General features: G+C 36.1%; 1 protein-coding gene across 15 annotated transcripts in view; it reads right to left on the reverse strand.

Moving 5' to 3' along the window:
- Positions 1 to 7,411: 7,411 nt before the first annotated feature.
- Positions 7,412 to 13,024, reverse strand: part of prom1b (prominin 1 b) — a 44,357-nt gene continuing 38,744 nt past the window's right edge. For 6 of the 15 annotated variants that reach the window (XM_073920353.1, XM_073920315.1, XM_073920289.1 and 3 more), the window contains 2 exons: positions 8,584 to 8,620; positions 7,412 to 8,484 (listed from right to left, as the gene is read on the reverse strand). In XM_073920353.1, the coding sequence (XP_073776454.1) occupies positions 8,599 to 8,620 (22 nt within the window). In that variant the 3' untranslated portion in view covers positions 7,412 to 8,484; positions 8,584 to 8,598. Of the gene's footprint in view, positions 8,485 to 8,583; positions 8,621 to 10,569; positions 10,692 to 12,714; positions 12,787 to 13,024 lie in introns of all 15 variants that reach the window. The other 9 variants (XM_073920151.1, XM_073920104.1, XM_073920045.1 and 6 more) reach the window with 3 other exon arrangements.

A 13,024-nucleotide genomic window follows, 5' to 3' on the forward strand; every position in this document is an offset into this window, starting at 1 on the left:
AAGAATCTAATCATATTTTTCCATGAGAATTCTCTCCATTGACCAGAACTAGAGGTAGTATGTTGAGTTTTACAAATATTTGTCCAATCTTCTTCTGACAGAAATATGTTCGCCTCCTTCTCCCATTTCTCTTTAACATATAAGGTAGAGAGAGACTTGGCAGACTGTATGTATGCATATATTCTTGATACTAGTTTCTTATGAATACTACCTTTATATGCAGCAACAAAAATGTTAATGAGACTCAGGTCACTTCCCTCCTTATTTTTAATGTTTTTATTGAAGTGAGTTCTAAGCTGTAAATATCTATAGAAATCCTGTTTCTCTAAGTTATATCTATCAATTAGACTTTGAAAGCTATCTAAATCTGTCTTGGATGAGATTGTACAGTATGAAGTAATGCCGTTCCAAATCCATTGTTTAAACCGTGCGTCCATCTGAGAGGGTTTAAAGTCTCTATCATATGCCACCCATCTTAACAGCTGTGCATGTCTCTCCAACTTTAGGGTTTTGCACTCTTTAAACCAAATATTAAGAGGAACCAATGTCCAAGTGCTTAATTTGTTGGAGTGCATAGTCAAAGTCCTTTTGTCCCCTAATGAACAAGGAAGGGGAAAGTCCAACTGATTAAATTCTATTTCTTTCCATTTTGCATCATAATCATCTATACACCAGCTGACTAGGTGTTTTAGTTGTGCCGCTTTATAATAATCCTCCAAACACGGAAGGGACAGTCCTCCCCTTTCCTTTGTTAATTGTAGTGTTTTAAGTCTCACTCTGGGTTTCAGATTCTTCCATATAAATCTCGAAATCATTTGATTCCAATCATTAAATTGTTTTTTTGGTATTTCAATAGGTAGAGATTGGAAAAGAAACAGCAGTCGCGGCAGAACATTCATCTTTATAATTTCTATTCGGTTACATAAACTTAAAGGTAGGGGTGTCCAACTATCCAGGTCTGTTTTTATCTCCTTTGTCATAGGGCCATAATTAGTTGTATACATTTTAGTCAAATTCTTAGGTATATTAATCCCTAGATATTTAATATTCTTTGTTTTCCACTTAAAATTATATTTATTACGTATGTTTTCCTGTGGTAAATAATTAAAAGAAAGGCATTGAGTTTTGTGTAAATTTAGTTTATATCCCGAATACCAACCAAATTGTTCAAGGCAAGACATAAGTTTAGGTAAACTAGAATCTGGGTTGGAAATAGTCACAAGGACGTCATCTGCATACAGGCATATTTTATGTTCTGTTTTTTCCATTGGAATGCCTAAAATTTCCGTATGTTCTCTGATAGCCTGAGCTAATGGCTCTATGAATAGAGCAAAAAGTGTGGGACTTAAGGGGTATCCCTGACGACATCCCCGTTCCAGTGTAATTGAGCTGTAGACGTTACCATTTATTTTAATCTGGGCTGTTGGTAAATGATATAATGGTTTAAGACTTCCTATAACTTCTTTATTAAAGCCAAAGCGTTCCAGCACCAGGTACAAATATTCCCATCGCACCGAATCGAAAGCTTTTTCAGCATCAAGGCTTATTGCCAAAGATTTGTAATTATTTTTACTCATGTTCTCAAGTAAAAATAAAGCACGTCTTACATTATCGTGTGTCTGCCTATTTTTAACAAATCCTGTTTGGTCAGTATCAATTAGTTCAGGAACTATATTCTCTAATCTTTTTGCTAATATTGATGCGTATATTCTGTAATCTATATTTAAAACTGAAATAGGTCTGTATGAGCCGCATTCTGTCCTATCTTTTCCAGTCTTTGGTATTACGGATATAATAGCTTGTTTCCAGGACACTGGGGTTCCCCCTCCCCTAAGAATATGGTTAAAACATTTTAGAAGCATAGGTTTTAGAAATTCCTTAAAGGTTTTATACCACTCTGCTGGGTATCCATCTCCTCCCGGTACTTTGTTTGTTTTTAAGTTTGATATTGCGTTATCAATTTCTGTTTCTGTAATTTCTTGTGTTACCGATTTGTTTTGTTTCACTCCTACTGATGGTAAATCTAGAGATTCTAAAAAACTTTTTATAATTGAGGGGTCTGCCGCTTCTGGCTGACAGTATAGTTTCTTATAGTAATTTTTAAAAGATTGTGATATTTCTTCTGGTTTGTAACACATTACATTGGTTTCAGGATCCTTGATTTTAAAAATTGACCTTTCTGTTTGTTGTTTACGAAGTCTCCAAGCTAACATTCTTTTAGCTCTGGGACCGCTCTCATAATAGTTTTGTTTAACATATTTGAGTTTAATCTCCACTTGTTTGTCAAGAATCTTATTTACTTGTTGTTTTATTATTTTTATTTCATCTAGTAATTCAGGTTTATTTAATTCAATATGTTTCTGTTCCAGTACCTTTAATTTATTTGTTAAGACATTCATTAACATCTGTTTTTCTTTTTTTTCCTCGATGCCCACTTTATGAGCTTTCCTCTCAGCACTGCTTTGGCAGCGTCCCATATAACACATGGTGACATATCCTCATTATTATTAAACTCAATGTAGTCCTTAATTTCTTTTTTAATGTATTCTTTACATTGGCGATCATTCAGAAAACTAGTATTTAGTCTCCAAATAGTGTTTTTGGGTTGAACATCAAGATGGAGTCTCAAATACAGTCCCGCATGATCCGAAACATCTTTAACTCCTATTTCACAGTCTATAATTCTGTGCCTCTCTGAGTGATACATGAAAAAATAGTCAACCCTAGAGTAAACCTTGTGAGGATGGGAGAAGAAAGTGAACTGTCTACTAGATGGGTGGAGTTCCCTCCATATATCAAACAGGCCTGCGGCCTTTAGCATCCTCTTAACAAACAGTGATTCAGAATTTGTCTTCTTTGTTGGATTTGAAGAGTCAAGGGTAGGATGCAACTGTACGTTCCAGTCCCCCCCACAAATAAGAGTACCCGAAACTTCTGAATTTATTAGGTCAAATATTTTCTTAATTAATATTTTATCCTGTCCTGGTGGTCATCTTTTTCCAATTATAAAGCATTAAGAAGATTATATCAATATGTAATTTAGATAAATGTTTGAACCTTTTATCTTCACTAGTAACTATCACATCCGTTCATTCGGGTGCTCATGTCGCTCAGAGAAATCGCCTCGGCCGAAGGCGGCCCTCACGGTCACAATCTGGTCAGTCTTGAATATTAAACAGAGGTAATTGACTAATACTTTTAGATGGCCGCTACCAGCGCGCTCGTTCTAAAATACTTTAGTTAGTCCCGCTTAGATGTACACCCTTGAGTTAAGACAATATCATTTCTAATTAGAGGTTAGGGCATTATTATAAATGTACCCGACTACTGGACTCTATAATAACTTTGGTTTTCAACAAGCCCATGGTTTCCCATATGAACTTAATTTAGAATAATATTACCTTCAAACAAAGGTCGGGTACCCAATCTAGGATAGCCGTGCAACTCCTTGTTGTCCTAGACGGAAGTTAACGGCCTTTTCACCTAAGTACACTTGAATCAGTATCAAGAGTCAGTCGGATCCCTAAAACACAATTTGTGTGCCCAATGCTCCATCTCAACTGGATTCTAGTCCTTCTACTGACCTGACGCAAGAAGTGCGGAAACAAGGATACAGCGTAATCTACTACTAATAATTACAGAGTGAGCGAAATATGTTCAAACATAACAATTTATTAGTCAGGTAAATGTATTATACCAATTCAATCAGTCAATTCATAAACGATCAATTCAAAACATCAAATTATCAAAGATAAATCCAAGATGAAAAGATGCATACCTGACTTTAAATTAAACATAACATGGAGCGTAAGCTCCATGTTACGGGCTGATCTGGGTAAGCAGAATCGCGTCGAACATTTCTCAAACCTTAACTTAAGTAATCCAAGAATCCCCTCAAGGAAAGGGGTGTGTGCATAACAAAAGGCATTTGCATTTAGTGCTGCCTGTAGGAAAGTCACACCCTTCACAATGGTTCAAAAGGTGCCTGAAGTTATATATTTATTGTTTTGATTGTCTATTTCTGAGAGAATGAGACCATTGTATCAGTCGCAATGAGACATTTCAAATGATATCAAACATGATAGATAAAGTCACTTGGGTTAATTTAGAACATTCAGACTTTAAAATGACCAAATGTGTGAGTTGGGGTGGTTGAAGTCAAGTTTCAGTAGGGGGAACTGGTTCTTTCCCGCATTCCCACCTGCTGGGTTGCAGAGTCTATTTGTCTCTGCTTTCAGCTCATGTTTGATTTGTCAAAAACATCAAAATATTTGTAATATCTCAATTCTTACATGCTAAAATAAAACCATTAAAAGAGTAGTTCAGCTACAATTGACAATGACATTATCATTTAATCCATCATAAATTTCTTTGTTCTGTTGAACACAAGTTGCGACAACTCTGTAGACTCCAAATGGAACATTTCATCAACAGCACTGCCTTCTCATGAAGCATCTCAATAGTTATCAGAAATTAGCTCTCACAGCCAAGTTACAGCTGAAGATGGCTGATTATGTACTTTCGAAAGATTTAATGTTATCTAATTTTAGGTCTACATGAATCACATGATGATGGAAAATTTTGGGCTTCCGATTTAACAACTCTCTCTGGCTCAACAGAAGAGGAAAAAACTCAAGTAGGTTTTGAACCAGAAAGGATAAGGAAATGATCAGAAGTGCACAACAGAAGTGTAATTTTTGGATGAACTATGCCTTTAAGATTCCAGAGGCTGGAACATTACACTAAGGCTGTATTATTTTATGTTACTTAAAAGGTGCAGTATGTAATTTTGAAACCCAGTGGTTGAAATAGGTAGCGCGCTCCTGGATCAAAATAAACGCAAGTGCAGGTTGCCAGATTGAGGACAGGAGCAAGTAACAAACAAAATAACAAAGCAAATAAACAAAAGCAAAGGCACCCGAAAGAAGGATTCTCCGTGTAAAAAAGGAGTTTTTGTTCTCATCAACACCTCAAATTGATATATTAGAAACGGCTTCTATTTCATACAGGTGAACAACAGAAAACTATGACAATAATCACCTCAGGTACACCTTGTGTGCCTTATTCAACAGGGTGTTTTCACACCTCTAGTTTGGAAAAAGTCTGTTTAGGGGGGAGTGTCGGGGGAGGGAAATTGCATACAGATTTGCATAAAAATGGGAGTTTCGATTTGAGCACAAACTGATTTTCACAGAGGCTAAACAAACACAGGCGTAGGGGAGAAAGACAGTGACTGTGTTTACATGGATATAATGGATGTAATAGAATTATTTGACAAATTATTAAATGGTGGACTTTGTTTGGCTCTTCCATTCAGGAATTTAATTTATTCCCCTCGTGACAAACTAGATATTTAATTCGAGGAACTGCTCTTAGCGTGTATTTTTAATTCAATGTTTCATACCACACGGCGAATGAGAGAAAAAAAACTCCGCGTTTGTTGGAAACTGTGATGATGCACTCTGTAGGTAGCGTCAGAAAGCCATGTGTGTTATTTCTGTCACAAAGTGCAGCGAAAATCCTCCACAACGGTAAAAGTTTGACTGCGGTGTTTAACTTGCAAGTTGGAGAGCAGCAGCGTTTACAGCAAATCTTTCAGCCTATAATATTGTAGTGATATTAACGTACTGTAAACTTTAGTAAATAAGAAATCATTTGACTAAGGTCTTTCTTTAAACACTGAAAGAGAACTGCTGAACATACCAACTAACTTTGCCATCTGAATAAACAAAGACCACTGGTCGCTCACTCACCAAATCTGTAGAGATAAGACAATCAACACCAACTGGAGCTGTGTCTTTATTAAAGGGAGACGTGCAACAAATCCGGATTCCCAGGTGAGAAAAGCTCTCGAGTAAAAAATGTTCCTTAGACACGTATTTCTGTCGAGCGTCGCATGCACTGTTATCCACACATGAGTCCAGCTGCACTCTCATAGCGGGAAAATGAAACAAAACCTTCACAAAGCAAATAATAAAAGCATCACTGACGACTCGCATCTCCAAACAATTCTTCTTCTCCCGCTTGTTTTGGCAACACAACATGGTGTCTCTCTCTGCCGTCTGAACACTGTATCAGCTACAGTCTTCGAAGCTATCGTGCATATTAATGAAGTTGCACCGCATACACAATAGAGGGCGATTGGTTTAAACCAAGTCTTACTCATGAATGAATGCAGCACACTCAGAAACGTCAGAAAGTACTCCCAGGTACTGACAGCCAGTCTACACGCTGGAATACATGCTAAGATCTTATTGCCGTGACACAGCTTCAAAAATTCGTTTCAAACCAGAAGAACGAATTTGCTTGAAATACTGCAAAAACAACCAATTTTCACTTTTTAGTGAAATATGTGTCCTAATAGTGTTTTTAGCAGAATATGGGACACATATGACTGTCAACAGCTCAAAAAATGTGTTTTAGCATTTCATAACCCTTTAAATGTAAATTTGAATGCCATTTTATGACATTTATAGCCATACTACTGAAAGCAGCAGCAGATTGATACCTCCGATCTTGAAAATAAAATAAACCATTTGAAATTGAACTATAGAACTAAACACATGATTCAGCATCTACATTTAATAGTGTTTAAGAGGATTAATATGTATTCATTAGATTATAAACCTTACCATTTTGTGAGTGATTGCATATTTTGTGCTTCTGAATAGCTGTATTTAATTTCTGTCGTGTTGCGTCTGTGTAACAGCCAAAAATGCTTCACTGCGTATCTCATCACATAGGGTGTTGTTAGGACACGGGGTTACAATGTAACCTGCTCACCTAATGTTAACGTTCGTAATATTTGTATTTATATTTGCTATTTAATAACCTCATGTGGAACTCCTCATGTGGAATCTGCGTCTCATTTTAGAGTCTGCTACTGTCCACCAGAGTTCGCATTTCGGTCATAGATGCATGCTTTCAGAGCTTTTTTGAATGAATGAATGAATGAATAAATAAATGAATGAATAAAACAGCTTTAGTCTATGAAGTTTTCCACCAAGGCAACCAGGGGTGCTGAAATATAATTGGCTAAACTGGCAAATTAGCAGAACAAAGACAGCGTTCCGGCACAGAAAACACTTTTTTTTAAAGCAGAATATATGATTCAACATTATTTTTTAGATAAATATGTTCCCTTGACATGTTTCTTAAATATCTGTAAACATGTATGATATTTTTATGCTTTAGAGGAGTCAAAAACTTACATACAGCACCTATAATTAAACAATAAACAACACATTTATTACAGTATTTGTTCATAAAGTTTACATTAGTTAATGAAAATATAGTTGTTTATCGTTAGTTTATGAAAACCCATAATGCATTAACGTTAACAAGCATGAATGTGGATTTTAAAGCTGGATTAGTAAAGCAAGAGTAATAAATTTACAAAGCACACCACAAACCATTTTAAGCTGATTGTTTTATTGTAACTTTCATTCGTCCTCCATGTAACAGTGAGATTACATTGTCATGTTGCACACTGCAAAATCCCAAATAGTACAATGAGTGTAAAAATGTGAGAACAACAAAACCCACGAGAGAAAGAGATGTTCGTGAATATCAGACACAATAAGATTCCAGCTTTCATTCACAAACCTTGCTTTTTAGAATATAAGGGAAAAAAAAAAACCTTTGGTTTGAATTTCATGACATTTGTATGCTGTACTGAAACATGCATTTCAAGAAATGACAGTACATTACGATTACAATGGACATAAGTAACTATTTTCAATTCAATGTGGACACAAAAAAGTAAGACACTCAAAAACATGAAAACAAATACAACAAAAACAAAATTGTCCAACTGCTCTACAGTAGTCATTTGTGTTTAGTAGCATAATTATCTTGTATCAAAAGTACTGACATTTCCAACATACAGGATCAGTCTTTTAGGATGTTGGCTTCAGATCATTTGTCTGTAAATACATGAGCGTTGTCTAGTGCGTTTCTAGTGCAAACAGTTTTTTATTTGACTAATTTCTACTTCATTCGTTGGACAATAGAATGTAGAAAAAGGTAACATTTCACAAAAGAACTTGATAAATGAAGTACTTTTCTAGGTAAATACTTCAGCTGCTTTGATCAATCTTTCTGATGTTTGGTTCAGAAACATCATTTCATCATCAACAATCACCACCGATCTTTCTCACTCCTGCTTTAAAATGTTAAAAAGACCGATACAAAATCTAGATGAACCCACAGTTGTGTCTAAAGGACATGTTTTATAAAACAGATATTAACAAAATACGTACAAAACTTTCATAAACTTGTTGAAAGTGTAAAATAAAAAAAGATTAGACTGCTGTTTGCCTGTGTGGTGAATATGCTGGAAATTCTTCAGTTAAGGTCTGAACATGATTTAATCTTTGAGACTGAAATAAAGATTTGATCATTTCATTTTGCTGATAATATTCCCTTTATGCCTGTCTTTGTTTGTTGTCCTTAGAATCCGAATGAACAAAGACAATCTCTTGACTTAAAAAAAAAAAAGAAATGGTGTAGAATTAGACTAAAATGCATTACAAAAGCTGTCTTCAAATCTTCAAAATTGAAATATAAAGTCCAACACCTTACCATGCTACATTGTCTTTAGCTCCAGTTCTCAGAACCACTGCAAAAGAACAGAAGAACATGTCACTGAAATAGTGTTGTTTCTGTGAAGTTTTAAATGACTTAATATGTAAAGAGAGTCAGGTATAAATGTATTAAAAGTCAAAAAGTTACAGGCATGAAAATTAAGCTAACAAGCACAGTGTGAAATTATTGAGAAAACATGTGGAACATCAAAGAAAATATCACATTTCATTGAAATGATTGAGTCTTGACAACAAAAGAGTCCAAAAGTAAACTCGACACGCAAAGACTGTATAGGATGAAATGAAATGAAGGTAAATTCTGGATGGTGCACAACAAAGAAGGCAAACAAAGGTTTTATAGAATAATAGTTCACCCAGACTCACTAGAAAATGTGCCTCTACCAACAATTTTGGAAAAATTCCAAAAGCGTGGCTGAAATGAATACGAATAAGTAAAACGTTAACTATCACTACTCATTTTCAAACAAACAAAACTTTCAAACTCCATGAGCATCGCTTGTAAATGAATACAGCTTAACAATTGAATTGCATTTCTGTCCCCTTATACTTGTTTTACAACAGTAAACTTGCTCTGAAGCTCATATCATAGAGCTTTGAACGTTTGAAGTAAAAAGTTTGCAGTCCTGTGAAACTCAGTTCAACAAAACAGCTTGAAAGTGAAGTGATATGAATGCTTCAGTAAATTCATTTAGCATACTTCTTGTCACTATTGGTTGGATAAGCTCAAAATATAGTACCATTTGAACTTGAGGCTCTGAATACAGTGTGTGTTCAGGGTTGCCAGGTCCAAGACAATTTTTCAGTCCAATGAGGACTTCCACCCAAAATGAACAAAAAATACTCACTGACTGAGTTTCCACATACCAAACGACACTTCTAAAGACCTTTCAAGGAAGTGGCCATTCCAGTCGTTAGAGATGTTAAGTCAAGTTATTTAATTATTCATTCTTTATTTTCTTTTCGGCTTAGTCCCTTTATTAATCCAGGGTCGCTACAGCGGAATAAACCGCCAACTTATACAGCATATGTTTTACGCAGCGGATGCCCTTCCAGCTGCAACCCATCACTGGAAAACATCCATACACACCCATTCACACACACACAATTTTAGCCTACCCAATTTACCTGTACTGCTTGTCTTTGGACTGTGGAGGAAACCAGAGCACCCGGAGGAAACCCACACAAACACAAGGAGAACATGTAAACTCCATACAGAAATGCCAACTGGCTCAGTCGGGGCTTGAACCAGCAACCTTCTTGCTGTGAGGTGATCGTGCTACCCACTGTGCCACCGTGTAGCCCGTTATTTACTTATTTTTTCTTCAGATCACAACAGAAATCGTTTAACTTTCCTTCCTACAGAACAGGTCTTTTTTTATATATTTAAACAAAGAAAATGCCGTATGTTATTTATCTTATTTACAATGACAGAAAGATATTTCTGGCTGCTCTCTGTATATTGTGTGCAGTGTATTTCCATTCCGATGCGCACTCACACACAAGCAGAGAGACAGCCCGCTATTTCTGTTTTCTGTTATTTAACAAAGTAAATATGTAAAAAAGAGTCATACCTGATCATTGTCCATCATAGTGGAAAAGTAGTTAATAATTAGCCATGATGTGGCTAGCCATAACACTTTACTACAATTAATTTTGGGCCACTCACTGAACATTTCAATTTGAAATTTGCCAGAAGCAACGTAATCGATTTTTTTTTCTTTTTTTTTTCTTTTTTGCAAAAAGCTTGTCGTAGGCACATTTTTAGTGTATTTTGTAAGCCAAGGTTGGTGATGGTGGAGGTTAATGAACAGGAATCCAGTAGAGATGTCAGTTGAGAAACATTAGAGGAGCATGAAGTTTTGAACAAGAGGAGCAAAGATGTGAATGAATGTAATTGTAGAGAAGGTGGACATCATTTTCTGGACAGAAAAAGGAACAGATGATCTCTTGTAGAGTTTTGTACCTGTAGGACGCAGGTACAATTCATACCCAGTGTGAAAGTGTGTGAATTTGTGTCACCAGTCAGGTTGTCTCGGGGGGGCTGAAGCCCGAGGATACCACCTCATTGTGTCATAGGATGGATAGCTGAAAAAGAATCCAGGTTCATTTTTGGTGAACTATTTTATTTCTGAATGCTTGGAATGGCAGTGAATGGACAAATGGAAAAAAACGATGGAGTCTGAAGTTCAACTCAAAAAAAAAAAAAAGAGTCATGCAGAACATACAGTACATCTGGGTAAACATGAATGCTAGACAATAAACATGTTATTATTCACTATATGTGTGCACTCCAAAAAACCTTAGGACTTCTAAATGAAACCGATTTTTCGGCATTCATGTTGATACAGGTAAAAACAAAATACACATTTATGCTATTTCACTAAATATATATGCTCCTTTAAAACTGATTAAATAAATAAATTAAAAACAAGCAGGCAAGCAACCAAGTAAATAAAATCAACTTGACTAAATGATAAAGTGCAACAGTATATTATATTACACTGTATTAAAGACACAGCTCTTAGTTTTAAAGATGTTAAAAGTTGTAAATAACATTCTTCTAAAAGCATTTTTGTCCAAGATCAGCTGTTGATAATTAAAATATATTATATATAAAACAATAAAATATACACTCACCGACCACTTTATTAGGCACAATAAACAGCTTGTTAACACAAATTTCTAATGAGCTAATCACATGGCAGCAACTTAATGCATTTAGGCATGTAGACAAGGTTCAAACGATCTGCTGCAGTTAAAACTAAGCATCAGAATGGGGAATAAAGGTGATTTAAGTGACTTTGAACGTGGCATGGTTGTTGGTGCCAGACAGGGCTGGTCTGGGTATTTCAGAAACTGCTGATCTACTAGGATTTTCACGCACAACTGTCTCTAGGGTTTACAGAGAATGGGCTGAAAAAGAGAAAATACCCAGTGAGCAGCAGTTCTGCAGGCACAAATGCCTTGTTGATGCCAGAGGTCAGAGGAGAATGGCCAGACTGTTTCCAGCTGATAGAAAGGCAACATTAACTTAAACAATCACTCGTTACAACCGAGGTATGGAGAAGAGCATCTCTGAACGCACAACACGTCCAACCTTAAAGCGGATGGGCTATAGCAGCAGAAGACCACATTGGGTGCACTCCTGTCAGCTAAGAACATTTGCACAGGCTCATCAAAACCAGACAAGATTGTAAAAACATTGCCTGGTCTTATGAGTCCCGATTTCTGCTGCAACATTCAGATGCTAGGGTCAGAATTTGGCATCAACAACATGAAAGCATGGATCCATCCTGCCTTGTATCAATGGTTCAGGCTGCTGGTGGTGGTGTAATGGAGTGGGGAATATTTTCCTGGCCCCATTAGTACCAATTGAACATCGCAAGTATTGTTGCTGACCATTTCCTTCCCTTTATGACCACAATGTACCCATCTTCTGATGACTACTTCCACCGGCATAACGCGCCTTGTAATAAAGCCCGAACAATCTCAGACTGGTTTCTCAAACATGTCAATGAGTTCACTGTACTCAAATGGCCTCCACAGTCACCAGATCTCAATCCAATAGAGCACCTTTAGGATGTGGTGGAACGGGAGATTCGCATCATGGATGTGCAGCTGACAAATTTGCAGCAACGGCATGATGCTGTCATGTCAATATGGACCACAATCTCAGAGGAATATTTCCAGTACCTTGTTGAATCTATGCCATGGAGGATTAAGGCAGTTCTGAAGGCAAAAGGGGGTCCAACCCGGTACAAGTAAGGTGTACCTAATAAAGTGGCCGCTGAGTGTATACTAGATTATGATGATATAAAATATATATAAAATTACAGAAAATAAGTAAATATATACTGTAAAAATCATTTATTCATTTAAAATGTATAATCAATTGCTACATGTTTTTATACAGTCAAGCCCGAAATTATTCATAATAATATTATTAAATTATTTTAATAATAATTTTGAGATTGACTGTCATACCCACAGTCAGGGTTCATGCATACTGTATATATAAAAACAACAATGCACAAAATTGTCTTCTATAGTCATCCAACTAAAAGAGTGATTTCAGCATGCAGAGATGAAATGGCAGAATGAACTCTACCTGCTCATCATGGGGTTGTTTATGCCATATAAAGGCTCATTATGACAACCACTGACAACAACATCCATACTACTGTAAATAAAACAATGAACAAACACGTGAAATGAGCATGAGATGCATGAACGAAAGCCAGCAGTTCAAAGATCAACATGATTTCACTAAATACATAAATACTAAATTAAGATTTCAAAGGCACAATGGAAAATATGCCAAGTTAAATACAATTGAAAAGATGAAGTAGATCAAGAGATGAGAAAAACAAAGAGATGAGAAAAACAAAGAAGTGGTTGGTTATGAACATGAAGAGATG

This window comes from Danio rerio, chromosome 1 (genome assembly GCF_049306965.1).
Source record: "Danio rerio strain Tuebingen ecotype United States chromosome 1, GRCz12tu, whole genome shotgun sequence".
Taxonomy (NCBI): Eukaryota; Metazoa; Chordata; class Actinopteri; order Cypriniformes; family Danionidae; genus Danio; species Danio rerio.